At 42.5% G+C, this 27,681-nt stretch overlaps 2 protein-coding genes across 6 annotated transcripts in view; one reads left to right on the top strand and one right to left on the bottom strand.

The window, feature by feature from the left end:
• The window catches only part of Churc1 (churchill domain containing 1), a 630,431-nt gene that overhangs the window by 443,961 nt on the left and 158,789 nt on the right, over positions 1-27,681 (bottom strand). The gene's annotated exons all lie outside the window — the stretch shown is intronic.
• Positions 297-27,102, top strand: Max (MYC associated transcriptional regulator X). 5 transcript variants are annotated; one of them, XM_005322796.4, is made up of 5 exons: positions 471-680; positions 1,398-1,424; positions 9,311-9,418; positions 24,295-24,418; positions 25,645-27,102. In XM_005322796.4, the coding sequence occupies exons 1-5, from the start codon at positions 645-647 to the stop codon at positions 25,830-25,832; spliced, it is 483 nt and encodes a 160-aa protein (XP_005322853.1). In that variant the 5' UTR covers positions 471-644; the 3' UTR covers positions 25,833-27,102. The 5 variants fall into 5 exon arrangements, with proteins under 5 accessions (XP_040132359.1, XP_005322853.1, XP_005322854.1 ...); XM_040276429.2 differs by lacking the exons at positions 471-680; positions 1,398-1,424 and adding exons at positions 762-878; positions 24,873-24,957; XM_078050080.1 differs by lacking the exon at positions 471-680 and adding an exon at positions 24,873-24,957 and having other exon boundaries at positions 1,406-1,424.

Raw genomic sequence — 27,681 nt, 5'->3', positions numbered from 1 at the left:
ACCAGTCGCGCCAAGGAGAGACAGCGTTATTTAGGGAGCCGCTTTCTCCCCAAGAGCCTCCACCCAGTCCCCTGGGCCCAGCGCCTAGAACTCAGACGGCGGCCGGCTCCAGGAGCCCAGCTCCCTCCACGTGTCCTGTCTTCCCGGCAGCCTCTCTGCTGCCTTGGGAGGAAAACCTCCTGACAACTCGCGGTCTGCGGACTACGTCTCCCAGCAGGCACCGCGCCATTTCCCTCCGCCCCCTCCTGGATGCGCAGGCGCTCTAGGCTTCGTCAACAAGCCCGGCAGGCGGTGACTGGGTGCGGTCCCTTATGGGACTTGTAGTTTTTCTGGCGCTCACCGGGCCGCCAGTCAGAGGGACGAGGACTACAAGTCTCGGCTGCCCAGGCGCGGCGAGCTCGGTCACGTGGCGGGGGGCAGATCGGGCGTGCGTGCCGCCGTTGATCCGGTGCTGCAGTGAGGAGGTGGTTCTCGCCCGTGTTGTGTGTGCGTGTGTGTGTGTGCGTGTGTGAGTGAGAGAGCGAGTGAGTGAGTGAGAGTGTGTGTGGGGGCATTCGGCTTGTTGTTGTCGGTGACTTCCCCCTCCCCTCCGCCCCTCCCCCTCCCCGTCGCCGCTGCAGTGGCCGCTCCCTGGGCCGTAGGAAATGAGCGATAACGATGACATCGAGGTGGAGAGCGACGTGAGTCCCGGGGCTTCTTCCTTCCCGTGCGGGTTGTCAGGCGGGGACAGTGGCCAGGGCTCCCAGCGGGGCGACGGCGGGAGGGGGCCGGGCTGCCGCCGCCTTCTTCCCCTTCCCCGGGGGCTGGGATCGCCTGCGTCGCGCTCCCGGCTCGCTCCCCTCCGGGCTCCTGGCCGGAGTGGCCTCCTGGGACCGGAGGTGGGGAGCAGACACGCGGCCTTCGGGACCCTCACCTCCTTCCGTGGAGAAGGGTTTTGCGGCCTCCCCCACTACCCCACCCCGCTCAGGATCCGGGGACAGGGATGCGGTGTGCCCGGGATCCCATTGTCCGGACCCTGGAGAAGGGGACGGCATTCAGGACCTGCCCCTTGGGTCCGCGACCCCCTCCTACCGTGACCCGCGGATTCTGGGGGTGAGGGCGGACGGTGAGGGGTGGGGAGTGCTCAGATGCCGGAGCTGGGTCCTAGGGAGGAGACAGTCTTCCGACCCCTCTGGCTCTGATCGGATCTCGGAAGGAGGGGCTGCGCTCGGGACCCTCCTACCCTGCTACCGGATCCCGCTGGGGGGTTGGGGTGAGGGGGAAGAGAGGGAGGGAGGGGTGTCGGGCTGACTCCCCACCCGCCGCTTCCTCCGCCGCCGGCATTTTCTTTCTTATTATTGAATGCGAAGTGTAAAAATAACTTCTATATTTTCTATTTTTTTTCTCTCTTATTCCAGGAAGAGCAACCGAGGTTTCAATCTGCGGTACGTCTCCTACTCTCCATTTCATTTTCATTTCCGTGCAATTTTAGTCCTTTTTGGGGTCAGAGAGAAAAAGGGGTTGTTTTATTACTTTTCATGTTGTAGTGAACTCCTGTTAGCTGCTAAGGTGAGGTGGGGCCTTCTGGGGTTGGGGAGAGGGGTTTGCAAATTCCATGATTCTAGATTCTCAGGTGGTAGATTCTAGTGAGTTGGGTGAGTGAGAGGAGCTGTGTGCAAAGAAATGAATTGTTCTGTAGTTTTCAGGTGAGAGATCCAGCTACCACTATATAAGCAAGAAATGAAAAAATAAAGCATTCTGAAGAGAATGGTAGCATTGTTTGACGGCAAAGTGTCCAGAAGATTCATTTAAGAACAAGTAGGTTTTTAAACTATGTTTGCATAGTTGTGTGAAGCTGAAGCCACATGCAGTAATCTCCTTTAACCAAAAGTCATGTGACTGCTCTAGACCCAAGGAATTTAGCACAGCATGGTATTCTTATGCAAAAATTGTAAATGTAGAGGAGTCTAAGGTGGAATCTTGAAAGGTCCTGTACAGACAGCTTCTTGTGGTCTGACTCTATTTGAGTTGAAGGAGAAACATAAAGAAAAACAAATGTTGAAATGGGGCATTGCAGAGACACCTTTGCAGAAGTGTGATGGATATAACCATAGAGTGCTAAAATAATTTCTTAGGGTTTTGATATTAATGTTCTCAGTCGATGGGTTTTGTGGATTTGTATAGATACTTATCTCATGTCTTTGGAGTCTGAAACAGTAATGTGGGTATAGATAGGAGGAAAAACAGACCCAGTAAAAAGAGAAAAAGGAGAAACAAGTATATCATAGTGTCTAATACTTGAAGTTGGGACCAGTAAGAGTTGGGGGGAGGTCAAGAATTCATCTGCCTGTGGGGACCAGGCAATGAGATTGTCAAGAATTAGATAGGAGGAGTGAGGACTGGGGTACTGGAAAGCATATGTCACTTCTAAAAAGGCAGCCACTACTCAAATCCAGTGGGTTGGTAAGTGGGAGTGAGGAATCAGTGTTGCCAAGATCTTTCTATTCTATTTTTAAAAGAAAAACTAGAAATCCAGATTTTGTTATTTTTCTGATTTTTATTCCTTTTTTTTTTTTTTTTTTTGCACCATGCTGTGGATTGAACCCAGAGCCCTGTTCAAGCTAGACAAGCACTGTACTGGAATTATATTCTCAGTCCCCATTTTTCTTATGTTTAAAATGGCTTACAAAACAGCAGTTTCTCCAAACTGTTAAGAGTTTGCAGGATGCCACTTTCATAATATCTGATGGAAAAATTTAATAATCTCAGGGTAAAGGCAAGTTCTCTTAGTTGCACCTACTCTTCATTAGAGCTACCAAAAGGATTATGTAGGTTGTCAAAGAAGATAGGCATGAAGACAAATTTCATTTGTTCAGAGCTGATATTTCCGTAAAAATCTGGTGAAGCAGTTGTTTTGAGGATAATAGTTAACTAAAAATAATTTGTTTTATTTTTTGTTGAAATATTGTCACATCCTTAAATTTATAATGTGTAATTGGAGTTTTGTGTTTGAGACTCACTCGTTTAAAAAAAAAATTTATTTTTTTTCATGTCTTCAGTTGTAAAATCTGCCCCAGGATTTCATCAGGGTTGGAGGGTAGGATTGGTAAGGCTTCCTTTGCAGAATCATTCATTGAATTGGGATTATATTGGCTTTCAAATGAGAAAAAAGTTTTCTTTGTGAAATTTTGGCTCACAGTTCTTGAAAGCTTTCTGTTTTTCAAAATATTCTTCCATATGAGTATTGATATAAATTCATTATAATAATTAAAAAGTTTCCACTTTTTAATTATTATAATTTCTAATTTCCTTGTTTTTATAGATGTTTTTAGTTTGCTGTGGTGTGCCTAGGATTTTTTTTCCTTTGACTTTGAGAGATAGACAAGGGAAGTAGGTTTGACCCTTTGCTTTGTTTAGTTTTTGGTGATAGGAATTGAGCCCAGTGGCTCAAGACCCTTTGTTTTTAATTTGACACACCTACTTGTTGACTAAAGTATTGTCTGGCACAAGGTAATCAAAATAGGATGGGAAAAAAAGCAGATGAGTTTTAGATAGTTTCACAGTATATCAAACTGTTGTGAATGGGTAGATTAAAAAAGGATTCCATTTTCCCCCTCTGATTAGATCTGTTTACTGTTTTGAAATTTAGTATAGATCATAAACATATATATCTTTTTTAATTTTGGAGAAAACTTGAAAAAAACGTTCAGAAAAAGATGTAGACTATGAACAATCACTTAGGACAATAGTTGATCTTTTTAAAAGTTACTTAGAAAATGTCTTATTGGCCTGATAGAAAAAGAGACATTCATATTTTAAAATGTCACTACAATTTGTAGGCCTTACTATAGGAAATATGCAGGATACTCAGCACGAACAACAGAATTAGGAAGTGAGGCTAACTGTAACAGAAAGTGAAACTGATTTGACGAATGTTTTTGTTGCCTTAGTATAAACGCAAAATAGCTTCTCCCGTGACCAGTAAGCTTTTGTTAAAGAAAGTAACCCAGGACAATATTACTAAATTCAGTACATCACAGGATCCCACTGATGTTATGTTATTTTTATTATTTTTTTGAAGGGAAACTTTTACACGTAAAGATAAATTTTTGGAACAGGTATATTTTATACAAGAGGTTCCCTTTGCTTTATTTGGGAAATTTCTCTGGGAAAAGCTGGAAGCATATAAGAAATGTAGCATTAGTCTGTTGATCAGGAAACCAAGGCCTTTTCCAATGTATTGTAACTGAACGTGTTTTGGTAACTGAACGTGTTGCGTTTACAGTGTATCTGTTACGGGTTTAAAAACAGATCTATGAAATTCTACTTCTGGACCTTTCTGGTGTGAAGTATTTTTAATAGCTCAGTGCTAGAGAGATAGAGAGAATTTTTAATATTTATTTTTTAGTTCTCGGCGGACACAACATCTTTTGTTGGTATGTGGTGCTGAGGATCGAACCCGGGCCGCACGCATGCCAGGCGAGCGCGCTATCGCTTGAGCCACATCCCCAGCCCTGCTCTTTGTTTCTTGAGGAATTGTAGTATATTCAGAAGGGAATGATTTGGTCATTCCTCTGAGATCTCAGGAAGGTATTGTCTTCTCATAAGAAAGATGTTCTTATGTTTGAGTCTTTTTCTTCTTCCTTGAGATGCCAATAGTGGTATAAGAGTTGATCAGTGAATCCAATTTGGTTTTCAATTAAAATTGTCTCACCAATTGTCTCCTTTTAAGTGGCTCTAATATAATGTTATCTTTGGATAATAATGTTCCCCAGTTCTTTGAGGCACATTTGTCTTCACCAAACCTTGAAAACAAATATATTCATTAGATGATCAAAATATATAACTAGGTAGTCAACTTCAAGCAGGAGAGGTGTTGGGAAATTGCAATTAATGTCTTCATGTTAGGGACCTTAGTGAGTTCATATCATCCCAGTTGCCCATTATTTCATGTTGCAATTTTCATGTTGATTCAAATATATATATTTTAAGTTGCTTTGAAATTCAGTTTTATTTATTCTGTTTCTTATCAGAAGTAAAGAATAGATTTTTTTCCAGATGAGAATTTGGGACCTTTTCCTTTTTCAGTGTCCTAATTATTAAATAAGAATAGCTTGATTATAGTCGTAAGCAGTGCTATCTTCCCTCTAAAATGAATTGAGATTCATATGTATGTGTCTATGTATGCATATAAACACACATGTACGTATACATACTGGGCCTGAACCCAAGGGTTTTACCAGTCTTTTCAATTTTTAAGTTGTTGAGGGTCTCACTAAGTTGCTGAGGCAACTTGAACTTATGATCCCCCTGCCTCAGTCTTCCAAGAGTCACTGGGATTACAGGTATGCACCACAACTCTGGCTATATTCTTAAATTCCTTAAATGCAGTTAATGTTTACTGGGCAACACAGGTTCCCTATATTGCTGAGAATTTTCTGTATTGGAATCTATATTTTCCATATTGGAATCCTTGTAAAAAGGACTAGGTGTAAGGTAACTTGCAAGAAATGACATTATTCTTAAAACCTTGTTCATGCTTGAATAATGAAGCATTTATGTCCCCATTCTGTTTGCCTAGAATTGTGGACCGATGTCATGCCTCTAAAGAAGATGCATTCTCTGTGCAATAAGTTGAAAATTATTATTTCAATTTATTGAAAAAATTATTTCAATTTTGAAAGATTTCCCTCAATTCTGAACAGAACTCCTTGGCTTTGATAAACCTCCTGCCAGTTTTAACAATTCATTGGCCAATAAAATAATGTCTTTATTTAACACTTAAAATACATCTGCTTGTTAGTATCAGGGATGGACACATTGTAGGTGAGGATTTTTATTCTGGCTACCAGTACAGAAGTTTAGTTTAGTGGAAATAAAAACTGAGAGGCTAAGTAAAATTTTGGCAGAGATGCCAAAGCTGGAAGCAATTTGGTGCTGTAGTTCCTGTTGAGCATCTGCGGGCCACTCTTTGGTATTGCTTAGTCCCTTAGTATTTGTTAGGCTGCCCTGAAGGAAAGGCTTTCTGGCAGAAACTAGCAGTCCATTGTGCTTGAAGAGCCAGCAGCATCCAGCCATTGCTCCTGGAGAATATATTGGGGTGATATTTGGGGGCCTGCTGAATAATCCAAGAAGTCTTCTGTTACCTAACTCAAGTTGTACCTAATTAATTGGCAAGGGTACTTTCAGTACCACAGTTTTCAATGTCATGACATCTTTCTTAGGACAGCAGGCGAGAAAGCTTGCTCATCTGAGCTGAGTCTAACTTGTTCAAGACACAATTGTTTGGTCTTTAAAAAAAAAGAAAAATGCTTTTGAGTTTGTGGGAGGATCTCTGATGCCGTACACTGAGAGTCTTCGCCCATTTTCCTTCTCAACTCTGAAATCTTGTTCCTTTGGGAAGGGATTGCCAGTGAGGAAAGGTGGTTAACAAGCCAGTGATAAACTCTAGGTTCGGGCCCTCTGGGTGTGGGGGTGGAATGGGGTAATCAGGCTGGATGGATTTGTGGTTTGGAAATATTTCCCGAAGAGAATTTTCAACCTCATGTTAGGTTTTCAGTTTTACATGTGCTCTTTTAAGCCACTGGTGATATAATTCAGAGTTGTCTGGAATTAGGCATGTTAGTTTTGCATGTTTTTTAACTTGCTCGTGCAAATGAGGCTTGAAGAAGAGAAAAAAATATATACTTGCCATTGTGTCAAGAGCTTTAAAATTGATTCTGGTTAGGCCTAGCTCCTCAGGGATGGACATGGCAGCAGGGATTGGTCTAAGGTTCCACTCATCTGCTAGTTAAATTGGGCTTGGAACTACCACAGAAATTCCATCCCCTACTTTGAGAACAACAGTCCCCAGCCCAGGCTCTCTACCAGGCAGTGGACTGCTGCCTTTTCCTTGTTGAGCCAACTTCTCAAACTTGGCTGGCGCCCCAGATGAGAAGCCAAGATTTCTGCTGATGGTCCACAGCCAAGTTCACTTACAGTCCTCTAACCAAAAGACTTGTCCATTTGAGTCCTTTCAGGGCTCAGTGAATGGGAGGAGAGTAGGGCATTGTGGGGATAATTTCAATGTTAGGTTTTACCTCTCTCCACGCCTCTAGTGCAGGCTCAGTAAAACCAAGTCCAACTTGATTCTAGCTGTTTGTGATTTACAGTGCTCTCCCAGAAAGAAAACAGATGATTAGAATTTTATTTGTATCAACAGGAGGGATTGTGGGTAATTCTGTTGTCACTGCTTCTGTGCACAGCTCTTAAGCTGGGAGGAGGGCCAGGACTCAGGGTGATTTAGTAGACTGAGTATCTTGGGCTGCTGCTGGAGACCGAAGCTGGGCGATTAATTTGCATGTAAATAGACCATCTTGGAGAGTACACAGCAAACACTGAAGAGGCAGATACTTGCCAAATGTCAGCCCTTCTAAGGACCTCAGGTATAGGCCCAGCCCAGTTTACCTTTGTATAGATGACTAGAGGGAACAAAAAGTTGGACAAAGACTGAGTACTTAAATATGTTTAATTCCTTCAAGGTGTTTCATACTGCTGTTAGAAAATATTGATAATTTTCTTGCTTTAATGTTGTGTCATGATGCAGAGTACTTATCTCTGGACTGGGGATGTGGTTCAGTGATAGAGCACTTGCCTAGCATGTGTAAGGCCTTGGATTCGATACCCAGCACCAAAATTAAAAAAAAAAAAAATTACCAGAGCACCTCTGATTGAAGTCCTCTAGCCCAAGGTCATCTGATGTTCTGAGTTTGATAATCCTCTTAGATTCCCCATACTATTCTATACATCTCTGTGGTCCAGGAGGTACTCTCACTTTATAGTGAATTCTGACTTAAGATGGGACAGCTTTAGAAGTGCTTCTAGCTTCTGTCCTCGAAGAGTGGTATGCTCTGAAGGACCATGACCATGAAGGGAGCCACATGTCCATTCAGTAGAGCTATTGGTGAGGTGTATGCTTAAGAGACCAGGAAGTAATTAAAATGACCACAACTGCTCCTGGCCTCTCCTCTGGTTCGACTCAGATCTTTAGGATTAGATAATATGAGAATTGCAAATTCTTTCATCCTCACAGCTCTAGTCTTTATAGTAGATTTTTATCTATACATCTTGTCTAGTATAAAAATTCATTGGAGGCATTATTATTATGCTAAGCCAAGTTATTTACTCTTGGGTTTTGTTTTTTTTTTTTTAATTTCTCGCCCTCTCTGAGTGGATTAAGGCCACCTCACTTTCCCATATGTAGACTTGCTGTGTAGGCTAGCTCCTTGCAACCTGGCATATTCAAGGTAAATCTCAGAGCATATTCTCCGTAATTATCGGAGTGTAAGTGTGGTACAGTTCTTGTTTTGGATTAAGCACTTGTGTTCCATTTGAAGGGGATGTCCTTTTAACAGTGACCTCACAGTGCTCAAGCTGAAGCTCCCTCATAGTGCTCACCACCACTGTCTTTACTGGAATCCTTTGCTGTTCCTGATTCCTTGGCTGTCTTAGCTGTCTTCTTTGTGATTTTAAGGAGGAGCAGGAGAGGTTAAAGACTTTGGTTTGAGTATTTCGAAAATGCCTAATTAGCCTGACCTGCCACAGGTGCCTGAAGGAATTTATTCAGAAGGCCTGTCTTGTGAGAAGTACATTTCTGGCTCAGCCTGTGTGAATGGAAGCCCTTGGAGGGATAGCACCTTGGTTGTGCTTTAGGAAACAGGACTCCAAATGTGGTTGGCATCTCTATCAGCTCTGTTATTATAACCTTAGATTTTATGCAACTGGGTTTTTCTGGAGGTTTTAGTTTCTCTTGTATGATTTGATGAGAGGGTTAAACTAGTGCCTTTTAGCAACTGAAGAGTCGGGCAGATCCTTCAGTGGTGGGTTTCACGTGGAGAGGAGCACTGCACCAATGACTCTACTTCTCCCTGGGGCACCCCCTCCGCCGGAATCTCTTACAATGGGGGTAATCACATCTTTTGAAGGGACCCACTGGAGATTTCCCTAGTCTCCTCCCAGCCACCAACTGGTAGCTGTTGTGTCACATAAGTAAGTTGGGACAGTGGTGTTGCAGGAGAGTCACACTTTGTCCCCATGAATAACTTTGATTTTACTTATGCATGAGCTGGATGCATCGAGCTACTTTGGATGTTCCTGTCGAAAGCCTTGCTCACCCCTTTCTCCCCCTTTAGCAGAGCCTAATTCTGGAGACTCCTAACTGCCCACTTGGACCAATCTTCCCAGTCCACTCACCAGAGACAGCGCTGACAGCATATACTTCCAGGCTGTACCCCACTCACCTGTACCAAGCCAAAGGAGTGGTGTCCTAATGTTCTTTCTCCCATTCTTCTAGGCTGACAAACGGGCTCATCATAATGCACTGGAACGAAAACGCAGGGACCACATCAAAGACAGCTTTCACAGTTTGCGGGACTCAGTCCCGTCACTCCAAGGAGAGAAGGTGAGTTTATTGAGAAAGCCAGTTGGCCACCCCTAGCTTATAACTTGTGGAAGTTAGTAGGACACACCTGTCTGGAAAGAAATACAGTAAGAGATATTCAGATGGCATGGTTTCTTTTCTATTTTGACTCTTTGGCATATCCTCACACATCTTACTTACTCTAGTTTATCCTTAACAAAAATATGTATATATCAGATAGAATGGAGCTGTTGTAGGAGTGGTTTTTCAAACTCAGTATTACATGTAATAAATTAATTCAGGAAATTATTATAACTATACATTCTAGCAAAGAGCTTAACCTATAGTTAGTTTGGGAACACACTAAAGTTCCAAGGTATTGAGTCCCCAGACCTCTGTGAGAATTTCTTTTGTAAGTTTCTACATTAATATCTAGTGTAAGAGAACATTTCCAGGCATGTTTGTGAATCCATCTGGGCATGGGTGACTTAGCAACCCAGATAGCTTTTGTTTCCAAAGTGTGTAAAGAATGATTTAAGCTTTGGAACAAAAAACTTAAGATGTTCATAAGAAATAGAAGGAAAAAAATAGCCATTTTCTTTCCCCCAGCCCCACTGATTGCCTCCAGAAACTAGCATTTTTCCTAAAGGGTAGGAACCAGCTGTTTCTGCATTCAAAAAACAGAAGCTTTGAGCAAAAGTCTTAGGGTTTAGGTCACTCCTTGGAATTTGGAGGAAACGTCTGTTTGCATAGTTAATTCCATCCTTAATGCTAGTGTAGCTGCCTGGTTTCTGCAGCCTTTCAGTGGAATAAGTGGCAAATTGGGAAGAAGACCTATGGTTGTGCCTGCAGGGGGTAGGGGGTGTCTGTGATAGAGTGTTTAAAGAAACAGCTATTTTGGGCTGGAGATGGAGCTTAGTTGTAGGGCACCTGCTTAGCAAGTGTAAGGTCCTGGGTTTGATCCCTAGCACCACAAAAGAAAAAGAAACATCTTTTGTTATGAACAGTCTGCTCTTGGGTGTACTTTGAGTGGCTCTCCTGATTAGCTCTGTGTTGGGGGTCCTGGGTTTGTTTGGTTAACTAATATTAAATTGGGAACCATTGAATCATTTTATACTATGGTAACATGTGTTTTATACTTTATCTAAGGTATGGCTTTCATGCAGCTGAAGCGTGGGGTGGGTCTGACCTTTACGAAAAACACAAAGCAGGCCATGTGAATACCTAGTATTGCAAAACCAGAATTTGCCATGGGTTAAACCTACTTAGTATGGGCTTGATTTGATGGCCCCAACCAAAGATACTTAACCTGGAATAACAACATTCCTGGGTATAGCATTAAGTACCACAGGAAGTTTTTATGACTAGAGAGACTCACCCTTTTAGTCGAAGTACACACGTGCAAAAGCTTATCTCTTGTGCATGTCTCAGCTGTTGACAGTGCTTATTCTTTACCGTGTTACCAATTAATGTAGTTTCTGTGACCTACATGGACAAGAGCTGCCTTCTATGTCTTGCTTGAAGTAGTGGTGTGAAATCAGTGCTTCCCAAGGGGTAGGCTGTGGACCACTCACATCAAAATCACTATCAAGTCAGCTTCCTGGAGGTAGACCTGGAAACCTGCTTTTATAACAAGCAGCCTAGTGATTCTCAGGCATTTTTAAGTTTGAAAAACACTTTGAAAGAAGCCAGAACTATACCTCTTTCTTATCCAACCCTATTTTACATTGCTAAAACATTCTTTCTTAAGTCCTTATAATCTCATTATCCTAAATCCTGTTTCCTTTCTTAAAGAAAGTTGAAGGTTTAGCCAGGCACAATGCTGCACACCTGTAATCCCAGCAATTTGGGAGGCTGAGGCAAGAGGATTGTACATTTGATGTCAAGCCTGGGTGACTTAGTGAGACCCTGTCTCAAAAAGGGCTGGGGATGTAGCTCAGTGGTAGAGCACCCCTGGCTTCAATCCCCACTGCTGGGAGCAGGGTGGCAGTTGATATTTGACTTAGGTAGCCTTAAAAACAGACTAGTTTGTCATTTGTTGTGCCCTTTGACTTATTTCTCACTCCATTCATCATATATTTACTGAGAATCAACTATATTCCAGCCACTGTTCTAGATGCTGGGAATACAGCAGTGAACAAAACAGAAGTAAGCCTTATTCTGATAAGGAAATGATAGAAAATGAGCGAATAATAATTATTGACAGAGCTATGAAGGAAAATTAAACCAGGAAGGAAGTGTTGTGATTTTAATTTAGGCAAACAAGGAATGTCTCACTGGCAAGGTGGCATTTGAGTGAATATTTGAAGGAAGTGAAGGAAAAAACTACATCCATTTAGTGATGAACCTTCCAGGCAGAGAGAGGGGGCCAGCCAGTGAAGTAGCAGCCCTGAGGCAGGAACCAGGGAACGTTCCTTGGCCAACTGAGGAAACTTAGGCCAGGAAGGCTAAAGGATTGAGTGAAAGGATGGTCGCAGGAGATCTTGTTAGCTCACACTTTTTATAAGAGAGGAGCAGTCTAGAGGAACCAGATTTGTTAATCAGCAAAGCCCCAATTTGAGAATTTACTAGATGCCATTCTAATTTCAGAATCCTCTTGTCTTGTGTGCTCTTCACTTTGGCTGAACCCAGCCCATTCCGGTATGATGAGCATGACCTTCATTGTTCTCTTAGTCTGTCAGCAGTTTCACAGGTGCAGTGAGTCTAACGGAACTGGCCTCTCAGACTTCTCACTAAATGTTGTAATTTTTTTTAAAAAAATGTGGTATTTGAACCAAAGGAAATTGACTAACTTTTTATTGGGATTGCAGCAATTAAGGTTGTGACATTAATGTAAATAGTTATGAAATGATTATTTTACTCTGTGAGTTTTGGGATACTTAGCTCAGTTTTTTTTGTTTTTGTTTTTTTGTACTCAGGGTTAAAGTTAGGTGCTCTACCACTGAGCTATATTCCTAGCCCTTTGTATTTTGAGACAGGGTCCCAGTTGTTTTTGTTTATTTGTCCAGGCTGGCCTTGAGCTTGCCATCCTGCCTCAGCCTCCCAAATTGCTGGATGGCAGGGGTGTGCCACCATGCCCTCCTTAGCCCAGATTCTTGAAGTTTGGAAAGCTTTGATTTGGGCTTTTCATGCTCTGATCTCTCTTGATTTGAGCATCTCCGAATGACTTTTTAGTTACCATTTGGATTATCTATCATATACATTTCTAAGCCTTTTTGTTGTTGTTGTTGTTAATAGAGAAGTTTGGATTGCATTGGATTCTAACCAAAAATAGAGGATACAAAAAGGAAGCAGATATAGTGGCAGAAAACTGTAATTCCAGCAACTCAGGAGGCTGAGGCAGGAAGATCAAAAGTTTTGAGACTTGGGGCTGGAGATGTGGCTCAAGCGGTAGCTCACTCGCCGGGCATGTGTGAGGCACTGGGTTTGATTACCACATTAAAAAAAATAAAGATGTTGTGTCCACCTAAAACTAAAAAATAAATTTTTTTTAAAAGTATTTTAAAAAAAGTTTTGAGACTAGCTTCAGTAACTTAGCAAATCTCTGCCTCAAAATTTTATAAAAGCACCAAGGATATAACTTAAGGGTAAAGTGTCGCTGGGTTTTGTCTCCAGTACCACACATGCACACAAAAGAAGAAAAATTTTAAAAAGAGAATGAACTTCAAATGTGAGACCCAAACTGCATTTATCCTTTGCTAAAATATCCTATGTTTCTGTTATAAAATGAAGATTATGAAGAACATTCACCTTTTGCTTAAGTAAAAAATCAGTGAGGGGCTGGGGTTGTGGCTCAGAGGAAGAGCTCCCGCCTAGCATGTGTGAGGCACTGGGTTTAATCCTCAGCACCTCATAAAAATAAAGGTATTGTGTCGACCTACAACTAAAAAAATCAGTGAGACTGGGGATATAGCTCAGTTGGTAGAGCACTCACCTAGGCTTTCTCCCCACGATTGTGGAAAAAAATTATTAACTATCATCTGTATTACAATGTAAAATTAAATCCACAAACAGTTCTGTGAGGTATTATACCATCACCCAACAATCCCTACTCCTGCTTCTCCTGCCAATGTTGCTTTCAGAGGTGAGGAAACAGCTCAAGATCCCCATCCCAATCTGTAGTTGGACAAGGACTGGAATTTGGAACTGTCTAATTTCATCTTTCTGCCACACTGTAGGGTTACAATTTAAGGATATATTTTTAAAGATCTTGTTTAAATCTTGTCATTATTTTGGGACTTCTCTCCAGCTAGAGACATTAATCTTGGCAGTATGTCATGCCATGGCTGCTACAAAAATATTACTCTGAGGTGACATTTGTAGATAACACTGAAATGCAGGCTTGAGAGTCATTGCAAGTTTGAATTATTTCAAAGTCCACATTATTGCACTCAGCACCCCCCCCACCATAGATCATTACAGTTGGCAATTTATTTGGGTTTTGCCATCAATTCCAGGGTTAACAAGTACACCCTTGAGCTCTTGTTTTGAGTCATTGGGTCTCTTAAATTTTTTCAGTTGGACATGGAGCTCACCAGGAAAGATGGGATGGAATTAGCCAGTCTGGCTGTGAGGATTGATCTTAGACTGTGGCACCATCTTTAGAGAGATGGTACTTTTCTTGAATGGAAATTATTCTTTGTTTTAGGGTCCTTAGTTGGGTATTAGGGAATGTTATGTAGTGGTTTACTGACGCTGAGCTCACCATGTTTGTGCAGAGGGAAGATCTTGGTGGACAGCCTGTCAGGTTGCCTTTACATGGGAGTATAATTCTGTTCTCTGCACCATGAGTTAGCTCCAGAACCTGAGCCAAAACGATTCAATCATGACTCCATTGCTATTTGTAGCTCTATAGCAGTTTATAGTAGTTTCTCATTTATAAGTCTCTTACTAAATGCCTGTGTGTTGCTGTCTCAGGCAGTTGTGCTTGCATTTCTCCCTCCTCGTGAGAGTTATGAAGAAAAGAGATAACATAACCTCAAATGAAAATAAAAATATTTTTCTAATCAGCAGTCAGTTTGGAATTTCTGGAGTTTGGTGAAACTGAGGCACCACCCATTAGCTCCCATCACAGGTTGTGGCACATAGTAGGTTCTCAGTCTATAGTTATAGAGAGAGCCTGAGAAAACAGCAGCTTGCTCAGTCCTTTAAAGAAAATAACAACAACACTGTGTGCTCAGCTGTGTGACTGAGACCCTGTGAGTGCTATAGGGGCTCAAAAGCCTAATAGAGGGTATCTACTTTTGAGGGTCTTGCTCTCTTGCTGAGAAAGAGAATTTTACCTAACAATTACCAATGGTAAAAATCAACTAGGAAGTTTAAAAGACTGAGTAATTCTGTTTCCTTCCTTTTAAAATCTGATTTTCTTCACAGGTAGACGTTAAAACCAAATAGTCCTTGTGACAAGAATGTGATGATTCTTTTTTGGGAGGAAGGCTGGGGTGCTGAGTATTGAACCCAAGACTTTGTGCATGTTAGGAAAGCACTCTACCACTTAGCTACAGATCTAGCCCTTTTTATTTTTCTTATATGAGAATGGGATCTTGCTAAATGCCCAGGTGGCCTTGAACTTTGTGATCCTCCTGCCTACTGATTAGCTGGGATTACAGATAGATTCCTCCATGCCTGGTTTAAATTCTTTTTTTTTTTTTTTAAAGGGGGATTTATTTATTTATTTGTTTGTTTGTTTTAAAGAGAGAGTGAGGAGAGAGAGAGAGAAAGAGAATTTTAATGTTTTATTTCTTAGTTTCCGGCAGACACAACATCTTTGTTTGTATGTGGTGCTGAGGATCGAACCTGGGCCGCACGCATGCCAGACGGGCGCGCTACTGCTTGAGCCACATCCCCAGCCCCTGGTTTAAATTCTTGAGGCCAAAGACTTTCTCCCACTTAACCCAGTGTGGGATTATTTGTTTTGTTTGCTGTCTTATAGTCCTGGTGATTGAACCTAGGGCCTCTCATGTACCAAGCAAGCATTTCACCTCTAAACTATCACCAGTTTTGTGGGGGTTTTTTTGTTTGTTTGTTTTTGTATTTTTAGATAGGGTCTTGCCAAGTTGCTGAGGCTGGTCTTAAGCTTGAGATCCTGCCTCAGCCTCCCAAGTAGCTGGGATTATAAGCATGTGCTACCATGTCCAGCCTGGTGTAATTTATGTAGATTTGTATGATTATTTGATGACTGTCTACCCATACTGCATCATAGGAAGTACATTGAGGCAGGGAATATATCTCCTTTTGGTCATTTTCTTAGCTTAATGACTGGCATAGAACAGGGAGCACAATGAGTTCTATTAAACTGGGGGGAGGAAGCTCCCTATCTATTCTGGCCACACGATTTTGGGAGATGGCTCCTTCCAGTGGATGCCTTTAAGGCAGGCAGTTCATTTGGCAACACTTGTGTGTATATCATATCTAGGCTGCTAGAATGGATGTCTTTTAAATAACATGTAAACCATAATCCTACCCGTTTCACGTATTATTCATGAGGGTTGTTATCTGACCAGACTCCAAGTTAGCATCTCCTTAAATTTTCTACTGCATAAATTGTGCCCATAGTTGCTCATATCCAGATTTAACCATTGTAACTGTATTCATTTAATCCTTTTTTTTTCTTTTTTAAGTGAAACTTTACTCTTCTTTATTTTATTTTATTTTTTTAAAGAGAGAGAGAGAATTTCAATATTTAGTTATCAGCAGGTACAGCATCTTTGTATGTGGTGCTGAGGATCGAACCCAGGCCGCACGCATGCCAGCCGAGCGCGCTACCGCTTGAGCCACATCTCCAACCCTAACCCTTTTTTTTTCTTTTGTGGTGCTGGGGATTGAACCTGGGGCCTTGTGCATACGAGGCAAGCACTCTACCAACTGAGCTATATCCCAGCCCATTCATTTAATTCTTTTTTTTTTTTTTTTTAGAGAATTTTTTTTTTTTTAATATTTATTTTTTAGTTTTCGGCGGACACAACATCTTTGTTTGTATGTGGTGCTGAGGATCGAACTCGGGCCACACGCATGCCAGGTGAGCGTGCTTCCGCTTGAGCCACACCCCTGGCCCTTCATTTAATTCTTTAAAAATTGAATTTGTGTCTTGCTGCAGATTTCCAAGAACTTTTCATTGCCTGTTCAAGAGAGGACAGCATTGTGTTCTCTGAGGCACCAACTTGTCTGCCTGCTTCTCCTCCTTCCTTCCATTATTCTCCAGTTATTGTGGACAGTATCCACCTCCTCTGTTTGCCCAGGAATGTCATTCTCTGCTTCTCTGAGGTCTTTCCTCCAAGTCCAACTCCATCTAGCCTTGTGGCCCACATGATGTCTGGGTCTCATGTTGAAGAGACTTACTCAGAGGCCTCCCTGTCCAGGCACTTTATCCTGCCAGCCTCTCCCTCCTTGCCCTTTAACTCCAGTGGCCCTTTATGGGCCTCTTGTGTCTTCTTATTTCTGTGGTTATCTTATCACCTAACTAAATGTGATGCTCTGGAGAGCAGAAACCTCTTTAATCACTCCAGGAATCTCTGCAGAGCAAAGTGCACAGAGGTCTGACTCCCCTGAGGAGGACTAGAGAGCAAGGAGATACGACCTGCCATTTTTTGCATTTGATATTTGGAAGGATGGGGATTGATTACTAGGCCTTCTTTTTAGCATTTCTTTTCTTTTTTTCCCTGTGATGAAATTGAAAACCTTCTGAAAAATGGGAAGAAGGGAAAAAAACTTTCTTCATCTACCACAAGTGCAACCTTTCCTTTGACCTAAGGTCCTGTGACAATATGACAATCACTGCTTGGTAGAATTTTTTTTCTTTCTTTTTTTTTTTTAATGGTGCTGGGGATCAAACCCAGGGCCTTGTGCATGCGAGGTGAGCACTCTACCAACTGAGCTATATCCCCAGCCCCAGCTAGAAATTTACTGAGTAACAAATACTTTTTTAAGTAATTTAAATGCAGTTAAACTTTCTAAAAGACATGCTAGAAAAGTGTAAGTGAAACTTATTTTAATATATTTTATTAGACCCTAATATTTGAAAATAAGTACAACTTTAACACGTACAATCATTAGAGATAATTTATACTATTTTATTTTGTTTTTGCTGTACTGACAATTGAATCCAGAATCTGATGCATGTTAGGCAAGTGCTCTACCACTGAGCTACAGTCCCAACCCCTTATAAATTTTGAGACAGGGTCAGGTCTTGCTAAAGTTGCCTAGACTGGCCTCAAGCCTTGAACTTGTGATGTTCCTGCCTCAGCCTCCCAAGGAACTGGGGTGACAAGTGTATACCACCACCACACCTGTCTTAAAAAATCTTGTGTGCATTATGTATTTCTGGCACATCTCAATTTAGAATAGTCACATTTCAAATGTTTCTTAGCCTGGTAGCTAGTATGTATCTTTGGGTAGTGCAATTTTAAGATACATTCTTTCCAACTTCAATATAAAATTGGGCACTGCCTTAATGTGGATATCAAAGAAACATGCTCCCCCCCCAAAAAAAAAGACTAATTAATATTAAGTCCATGAAATTATTAATGGCATCTAAGAAGCATAGAAATACACTATTAATTCCTGTACTCCTTTCTGATCTCTTTATATGCACACTTTTAAATTTTTTTTTTTTTTTTTTGCTTTAGTTGTCAATGGACCTCTATTTATTTATATGCAGTGCTGAGAATCAAACCCAGAGCCTTACACATACTAGGCAAACACTCTACCACTGAGCCACCACCCCAGCCCTGGTATGCTACTTTCCATGGATTAAATTGTTAGAAAACTTTTGCTTTTAAATAATAGCATGCTTTTCCCCCAGATGATGCAGCATTCATATTTAGTCGTTAGGCATGTGCCTAATGTTGGTTAATTTGGGGTTGTGTCCAATTTTAAAATTTTATAAATACTGTGGTGATGAGAACATTCTGGTGAATGGCCATTTTCACAGACTAGAGTCCCAGCATGGGTATGAGCATCTGGTTTTTGCTGTGTGTTGGCAAGATGGTTTCAGGAGGGTTGTTTTCATATCTTCATTTCTTCTTTCATTTCTTATTTTTTCAAACAAATTCTAAAGACAGTAGTATTCTGAGACTCCCAATTTCACCATCATTGGAATTTTTTTAAGAGGATGACTAATATAGTAGTAATATAGTAATAATATAGTAATATAGTAGTAATATAGTATTTTGTTTATTACCTGTGAGAGTGAATGCTCTTTGTTTACTTTCTGTTTCCTTTTTGGGAAACTATGCTTCACAGCCAAAGTTTGATGGGAAAGTGCCACACCTTGGTTTCAAGCCATCAAAAGCATGAGAAAAAAGAATGTTTTGTGTTAACTTTTAAACAAATATTTGACTCCTGGCTTTAATTAAGCCCCATGCAGGGCATGATAGCACTGCCTTTTCCTGATGATCAACAAATAGTCCTGCAGCTGGTCCAGCAGAGGGCCTACCTAGAAGCAGGGTGCCTTCAAGGACCTCACAACCAGATTGGAGTTCAAAGCCAGCCTCAGCAACTCAGTGAGACTGTCTCTAAATAACATGCAAACAACAACAACAACAATGTCACAGCCATTCAGCCTTCCTTGTTGGCATTGGCCATTTTTTAATTAACTAGTTTTTTGGACACCCAAATATTATGCAGGTTTGTTAATTTTTATTTTCAAAAGATCAAAAAAATAAAAAGATTTTTATCTCAAAAGGTGGCTTATTCAAATGGAATTATATACCAGCTATCCCTAGCCCTTAATACATGTAAAAGCTTGTATAGTTTTCACAGAATAAATGGCTTTATTTTCCTTAAAATACCTAGTTCAAAATAAAGCAAGTAAATTGGTGTATCAGACCAACTTACAGTAGTTCTTTTTATTCCTTCTGATGTGGCAGTTTGCTTCTTGGGAGAAGAAGATAGCTGAAGCATCCACCCAGCGTAATATGTTTTGTTGCTGTTGTTATTTTTATATCTTTGTATATAAAGTATGCTCACGCCAGTTTATGCCATGTGATCTATTTTTGATATGAATGGGGAAAGGACCATTGTTTCTCAGGTCAGCGCTGGGACCTCGGGAGGGCAGTCCTGTTCCTAATGTTAATGATCTAGTACTACTACTGACTGCCTACCTGCTTTCTAGAACAACTTGGCTTTTCCCATAATCCAAGTTACTGTAATAAGATTCACAGCACCAGAAATGTGTGAAACGACTGAGAACCACTGCTTTAAAAAGGACCTTGGACCTTATCCTAAGCATCAGTGACAATGGCTTCTAGAATCAGGGTCTTATAAGGTTCTAATTAGACCCATGGTTGTGGCTCAGTGGTAGAGCGCTTGTCTGACATGTATAACGCACTGGGTTTGATCTCTGGTACCACATAAAAATAAATAAAATAAAAGTATTGTGTACATCTACAACAAAACTTTTTAAAGAAAAGATTCTAATCTTTTGGGGTCCCATCCTTTTGTGAAATATGTAAGTTGATTCTTGCCATGATTTGAGGAGTTCGTGGTATCTGTTGGAAGCAGAATTCTGTGAAAGTGGTACCTCTGGAAGGTAGGCTGACCTTCCTCTTTGTGCACATGCTGCCTAGCAGACAACTTCAGCGTGAACAGTAGAAGGGACAGAGATCTGCAGGGCCTTACTGCCATACCCGGGGTCTTCTCCTTCATCCATTTTGTTTTTACCTTCTGGGCTGCCAAGAGACAAGGAAGCCAGCAGCACTGCGGGGAGCTGACACTTCCTCCTACTGGGCCAGGTTCACTCAGTCCTCTCAGGCCATCTTGCATCTTGGGCTTTTCCTGTTTGTTTCTTTTCTTTGGGAGCCTGTTTGGTTCTTACCATCTTAAAAAGGAAAAAAGAAAAACAGTCTTCCTTTAGTGTCGCTATTTTTATAAGCTGCTATTTTTTACTTCTTTTTTTTTTCAGCCAAATCTTAAAGACAAGCTTCACTTTCAGCTCACTCCTGCACCTGGGTGGACAGTTTACAGTTGGGCTTCAACTCTCACTCCTGCTAGGAAACCACCTTCACTAGGGTTTTCATTGACATCCCTGTAGGCAAATGAGTGACTCGTTTGAGGTCCTTTTCCTCCTCATTCTCCTGTGATAACACTGTTCCTGCAATTCTGTTGATCTTTTTTAAAGTGGATTTACAACCGCCTCTGTTTTCAAAATGTGGGTGTCCTAGAGGCCTGGGTTCAAATTCTGATTCTACTTCCTATTAGTTACACATATGAAACATTGGTTAAGTTACCAACTCTGTGCCTCAGTTTCCCTTTTTATAAAGTGGTAGAAATAATATACAAAGGTTGTGTGAGGATGCCTGGCACTTAATAAGTGCTTGGTAAGAGTTACCTGCTGCCATTATTATTGTCTTCATCATTACTTCTGTTGCTGTATGCAGGCATAGATTTGGAACAAGATCTGACAGAGTTGCCTGGCATCCTTTGTGTGGTTTCCAGTAAGAGAGAGGCCTGACTCACATTGCTGTATAGGAGGCCCAGATACCTATTGTCTAAATGGTAGGCATGGCTGTGTCTAAACTATTCAGGAGAGCCATTTCTGCTCAGAAAGGTAGAATCAGAAATTAGTTCCCTCTCATTGCAAAAATTAGAAGGGAAAAAAGATCATGCTGTCCTCACTCACTACCCAAAGGCATCGTGTTGACTTGCCAGGTCCTGTCTGGTCAGCATACTTATGTGAATGTTGTCAGTTGACTAAAGTGACTGAGAGGCTTCTCAGGAAACAGAAACTAAAAACTCAGGGCTGTTCCATAGTCCATACCATAAATCCCAGGGTTTCTTGGTGACTTCATGTTTACTATGTACATATTATAAACTCATAAAGGCAAGGAAGAGCCTGCTCACATCTTGGTGCTATGGCTTGTCACATGATTTTGTGTGATTTGGAAAAGTGTGTGCGGAGGGGATTTTAGGTGAATCTAGCATTTTCTAACTTCAGCCCCCCCCCCATTAGATGCAAAATGGGGGACATTTTGTATTTTGTGCTTTTTATGAGACTAACATGCTGCCTGCTGCACTAAGAAGGTGCTGGCTGTTTTGTGCTTCTAAATTTTTTTGTTGGATCTCAGTTCTTTCTGAGTATCCTAGGAAAGATAAAATAAGATTAATTCTGAATTATTCATTTAAGGGGTTAAGGGCACCCTGAATGATACCCAGAGCAAGCACTTCTATTTTAAGAAGGGGGTGGAAGAAGGGCTGATACTTCCAAGACACTGTGTTTTGACCACTTAGGAATTTTAATCTTCTTCACAAAACTGTCCTGAGGTGGAAACTGCCATCATCATGGATATTTTTCCTTATTCTGGCTTATTAAGCTGGGCTCACCATTCACTTTTTACTTCTTGGTACTAATTTCCTGGTTTCATGTATAAATATCTGAGGGTGCAACTGGGAATACAGACTGCTACTCAGTAGAAGTCATCACTTATATTTGCCAGTATGCTTTCATTTTAAAAATCATGTTTTTTTCCCCCAGTCCCAGATGCACATGGGTGTTAAGAGATAATGTTGTCTTCTGGGAACTGTTAGTTGAGGAAATAGCTTTGAAATAGGCAAATTTAACCAGGCATGATGGTGTAATCCTGTCCCAGCTACTTGGAAGGTTGAGGCAAGAGAATCACAAATTTGTGTCTAGCTATAGCAATGTAGCAAGACCCTATCTTAAAATAAAAAGAAGAAAAAGAAAAGGGCCGGAAATGTGGCTCAGTGATAGAGTGCCTGGGTTTGTTCAATTCCTCATGCTGGAAAAAAAATTTTTTTTCTTAATTTTTCATTTTAAGTGTCTTGCTAAGTTGCTTAGGGTCTCAGCCTCCCAAGCCACTAGGATTACAGGCATGAACCACATCCCCTTCCCCCCAAGAAATTTTTGTTTCTTTTAAGAGAGATTGGGGTGTAGATATGCCTAGCAATATCATTAGTGATGGAGAGGGTAGAATTTGCAGGGCCAGGTGGGGTCTTGTAGGAATTCTGTTTGGATCAGGAATAGCCATAGAGAAGAATGTTTCTACAGGTACAGAGCTCAGTAGTGACAGTATAGAGCTTGTCTCTGCCTCTTGAATCCCCAAACTGCCATCACTCATACCCTCTTACTCAAGTTTTAGTTCCATCTTTAGTATCCAAGAGGCAGAGTATTTTAATTAGTGCCTCCTAATTATTGCCCTTTTCCCCATCTATTTTTTCACTTAATAACTAGGCCCTAGTATGGCCCCTTTGCAGAAGCGTGGGATACAGTATCTGAAGTGTCTGTTATGTCCTCTCATTCTTTCTACATAAGCTAACCATTCGGCTAAGGAGACAGATCTGGCTTCTCCCTTACCCCCTGCCCTTGACTGTGCTATTCTTCCTGCTTAGCACCACCTTTTCCCACAAATCCAATGTTGGTCCAACAAAGTGTAAAGTGTTCACTATTTCACCTGGAATGTGTGTGTGTGAGAGAAATGTAGCAACGAGACAAGACCCTGGCACTCAGTAGGGAATCACCCCCGCCAGAAGCCACCTTTCCCATGGCCTTTGTAATCTGTACTAGTCAGGTTACACTTGTCAGCACTGCATGTGATTTGTCTGTGTGTAGATAATACCTCCTCAGCTAGATAGTAAGTAAGCTTCTGGGCAAAGAAGCCATGACTAATATGTTTTGTTTCCCCATAGTGTCTGCCTAGTACCTTGCACATAATTCACATCAGATAAAAATGATTGATTGAATCCAAATGATTTCCTCTTGAGGAAATTGCCTTAAGGACACTATAAGAAGAAAGCCTAGAAATTCTGGTACTTTCAAGGACTGGCAAATAAACTGAGGCTTTGCATACCACTCTTGATACCCACTTCATTGTGACGTCTATAATTTGAAATTGAATGTTAGGATTCAAAACAAGTAAATTTAGAGTGGAGGTTTTCTTTTCTTTTTCCCGTGGCTGTATACTGGTTGTTTGGGACCACTGGTTTGTAATACAGACTTGTGGAGAACTGCCTTCCTGAATAAGAAGCTTTCCTGCTGCTCAGAAGCCTCTATGTCATGAATGATATATCTCAGCTATTAGTCCACCCTGCCTTGGGCTTCTCTTGGCTTTGTTCCATTCTACCAATTTGACTGTTGGTTGCCTGGTCATAAGTAACTCTGGCCGTGTTTGCAGCTCAGAGAAAATCCCCCAGACACAGTGACCTGACATCTATTTTATTGGTTATTTGTGTGTTCCTTTGATAGGGCAGTGCCATCCGTGGCTCTTGTAGAGATGTGGTTGCATTCTGAAGTGGCTCAATCTCGTGCCCTTCCTGTGTTGACATCAGGCACTAACAGTTTTCATGCAAGTCTCTTCAGCCAGGAAGGCTCAGTGACCCAACAGCGGTGTTCACTTAGAACTTGTTAACAATGGTTTGAGGATTTGACTGGGGTCTAAGACCTTGGTGCAAACCACTGTAGCTACTCTTACCCCTAGCCAGCTCCAGCCAAGATCTTGCTCTTTTCATTCTGGACCACTGACCAGACCTTAGCAGAGTGTGAGTGATTCAAGCTCTCATTTAAGTAGGATTTTGATGTTTTTCAGACAAAGCTAAGCTGAAGACTTTAATGCAACCGTAAGAACCAGAGGGGATGGGAGGAGTGAGGGTTCAGGAGTCAGACACTCCCAGCTCTGAGCTCAGACTCCATTGCTGTCTAACTGGTGGTTTGGAATAAGCCAGTGTACTCCTCTGAGCCTTGGGTTCCTGGCAGAGCTTCTGAGACTGTGCTTGTGAGGTAAGCTCTGAAGCACTGGAAACTTTGGCACAAAGAAGGCCTTAAGTATCCATCACTCTTTCCTCGGCCTTTTCCCACCTTGCCCTCCTGTTTTCAGTTTCCCATGCTGGGCCGTGGAAGGTCATAGGTCCCTCACTACCCAGACTCGGTCTTTATTTTGTCACCTGTGCTTTTTCTCATATTGCAACAGGCATCCCGGGCCCAAATCCTAGACAAAGCCACAGAGTATATCCAGTATATGCGAAGGAAAAACCACACGCACCAGCAAGATATCGATGACCTCAAGCGGCAGAATGCTCTTCTGGAGCAGCAAGGTGAGCGGCTGAGCTTGTGGGGCATCTGGCCCTGCTGTGCTCCAGCCAGGTCGGGGCTTTCACACCTGGGCCTGCAGAGTCAGCCAGTCCCAGAGCGTGCCTCAGAAGCAGTCTCGGCTTTGTAGTTGAGTGTTAGAGGAAGGACCTGAGCCGGCAGTGAGGAGACAGTGGAGCTAGGGAGTTGGACATTGGAGGCTGTATCTTTTCTGGCCTGATCTCTCCCTTTCTCGGGACTCAGGTGCTCCGTCTGCAATAGGGACCACACCTGGCATTAGGTGTCTGATAAGAGCTTTGAGGTCCTTGGAATGGAATGTGCTTTGTAAGTACCAGAGACTCCAGGTGTTCAGGGACAGTGAGCCCTCCCCATTGTCAATGGTAGTCCAATCAGGGCAGCCTACGGGCCAGGCCCCTGCTATTCTCAAATGCTCACACCCGCCTTTTCCTACAACCACAGGGGAAAGCCAGAGCTGATCAAGTTCTTTGTTCCTGGGGAATTCACTTCTCTTCCTCCCTCATGGAAGATGCAAGTAAAAGGAAATGCAAGTAACCACCTGGGTTAGAACACCGCAAATAAAATAAATAAAACGAATGGGTTTTATTCAAGCTGAGCTGAACCAAGGGATGGGCAGCGGGTGGCATCAGTGGGTTGGTTAAGGGGCCGAGCAACCTGCATGTAGGGGCTATCTGTCAAAAGGCCCAGGTATTTTGTGTGTATCGGTGACTTGCTTCCAAGTGTCCAGCTTGTCATTCCAAGTGGATCTTGTACATGAGAGCTAAACCAAAACTTTTCTTTGGCCAATACATCTTACATCATCTTTTCCTGCTATTGTGTGGCCTTCACACCCTTGTGGAGCCTGGCATTGCTGGGCTGGCTTCTTCTTTGTCATTGCACTGCTGAATCCCACGGGGAGCTCATGCTCTGGTCTCTAGGCTGGGCTTCCATGACAGGACGGTGACATCACAAGCCTTCTCTTCAGGGTTGGGTGGGGTGGCAGAGTAACTGGCTATATCTGCCAGGAACCCAGGTCCAGCTGGGAAGAGGGAAGGGAAATGAAGTGTGTGTGTGGAACAGCCACTCGAAGGGAGTTCTTCTGTCTGAGCCACCCTGAGCCTGGGCTGGCCAGCACACAAGCCCTTAGGAAGAACAGGCTGGACCCTGAGTCTGAGACTTGGTTGCTCCCTGAGTCTGCAGAAGTTGGTAATGTGCTCCCTCGGTTGCCTTTTAGTCCGTGCACTGGAGAAAGCGAGGTCGAGTGCCCAACTGCAGACCAACTACCCCTCCTCAGACAACAGCCTCTACACCAACGCCAAGGGCAGCACCATCTCTGCCTTCGATGGGGGCTCTGACTCCAGCTCAGAGTCAGAGCCTGAAGAGCCCCAAAGCAGGAAGAAACTCCGGATGGAGGCCAGCTAAGCCACACAGGGCAGGCCAGCAATAAAAACTGTCTGTCTCCTCCGTCGTCTCATCCTCCTCTCAGTTCATCATTAGAACCCTCAGAACCATTTAAAAGACTCTTTCTTTTTTTTTTTTTTTTAATTTTTATTTTTACGTAGAAGCTCTTGGACAACAGCTCTCGTTCTCCTTCCTTGTTTCCACTATTTTTTTTTTTTTTTTAATGTATTCCCTTCAGGGATTCCCTGTCCCCACCAGACGTTTTTAAACCAAAACACCCCAACTTGGCAGCTTTTTCTGTGGAGGACAGACGGCCGGCCGGACCTCTGAGCACATGGTGTCCTGCCCACCCCACCAGCTCCTCCAGCCCCACGGGGCACGTGCCTGGAGGACGCCTGCCCTGCCGGGCCTCTCCTCCCGGTCCCCCTCGCCTTTGTTTGATAGACTTTGTGAATCTGTGAACTGCTCTACTTTGAGAAGATGACCAGTTTGGAGTAATCAGAATTACCCCCTCTCCTTCGTAAGGATTTTTTTTCCTAAAAAGCTATTTATCACATGTTGAAAGACCAGACCTTGAAGAAGTTTGTGGTATAAAAGGAAAGTGGGGACAGATTTGCAGAGTTCTTGGCACGTTTCACTCCCGCTTCTCTCAGCCAGCTGTTTAAGCCTGCAGTGCCAGCCTTACGGAGGGCCGAGTGACACTTGTGGTATGTATGGGAGATGGCAGCAGTGAAGCGGCAGCCTCCAGAGAGTGGTAGGGGGTGGTTATTTGGGGGTGGGACAGGGAGGGATCATTGGGTGGGGTAGAGGTTTTGTATTGAGGGCCAGTGATGATGTTTTGATATTTATTTCCTGCTACTGAAATTTGAATCTGAGTGAATTGTCCCTATTTCTGATGATGTCGGTTATTGCAAAGCGACAGATTCATAAAGTAATGATCAACTCTTCCTTTCTTTTCGTGTGTATTTCTAAGAAATAGAGCCAACTGATTTTGTAATATAAATTCCAAGAGCAATTTACCTGGTACTAAACCCGCACTCCAGTGCGGCCCCTTTCCCCACCCTCACCCCACTTCCTCCTGTTCCGGAACCTGTCTCCATTGTGTGATCCAGCCCTGGTTCTGGCTGTGGTCAACAGATCCCAGTGAAGGGTTTTGTGTGTTTAGGCCTCATTTCTTTGTCTTTTTCCCACTCTGTTCCTGGCATTTGCTGATCTCTGGTGTATACTCTGTAGTCTCAGTCTGTGTTTGATTCCATTCCATGGAAATAAAAAGTATGTTGTACATACTGCCGATGAATTGTCTTGCAAGTTAAGGCTTCCCCCTTTACTATAAGACTATAAATAAAAACTTATTTTATCCTTTTTGGTGGTGGTGTCTTCTTGTTGCTGCAAAGGCCAAAATGGTTGCAGGAAGAATGTACTAGAAGATGTTGGGCCTGTGTGGAAGACTGAACAAGGAGCCGAGGTCTCTCACTGGGACTTGCAGAACTAGGAGTGCCATAGTTAGAGCTGGTCCCCCTTTGTGTGGAGGGTTCATTGAGCCTGTGAGAGTGAATAAATGGGCATTGATAACTCTTAATCGGAAAGAGATTTAGGGTTCCCACAGAGGCAGTTATCTGTGGCAACTTTTCTAGACCCATTTCTGACTGATCTTTTTGTTAATGACCTTGGGAGATTTGGTGGCCTGGAGCTGTGGTTTGGGTTCTCTTTGATAGTGCCCAGAGGTCGCTGGTTTTCATCAGAACCGTTTAGTTTCTAGAGAGTACCAGTAGTTATGAAGAGGAGGCAGCAGGACTGTCAAGAAGTGGAAGTTAAGGAGACTGTAATAGCATCAAGGTACCTCAGGCTGTGGACCTCATGTCAGTCTTGG

This window comes from Ictidomys tridecemlineatus, chromosome 5 (assembly GCF_052094955.1).
Source record: "Ictidomys tridecemlineatus isolate mIctTri1 chromosome 5, mIctTri1.hap1, whole genome shotgun sequence".
In the NCBI taxonomy this organism is placed as follows: Eukaryota; Metazoa; Chordata; class Mammalia; order Rodentia; family Sciuridae; genus Ictidomys; species Ictidomys tridecemlineatus.
Note: the sequence above shows the minus strand (reverse complement) of the source record. Positions and strands in the feature narration are given on the sequence as shown.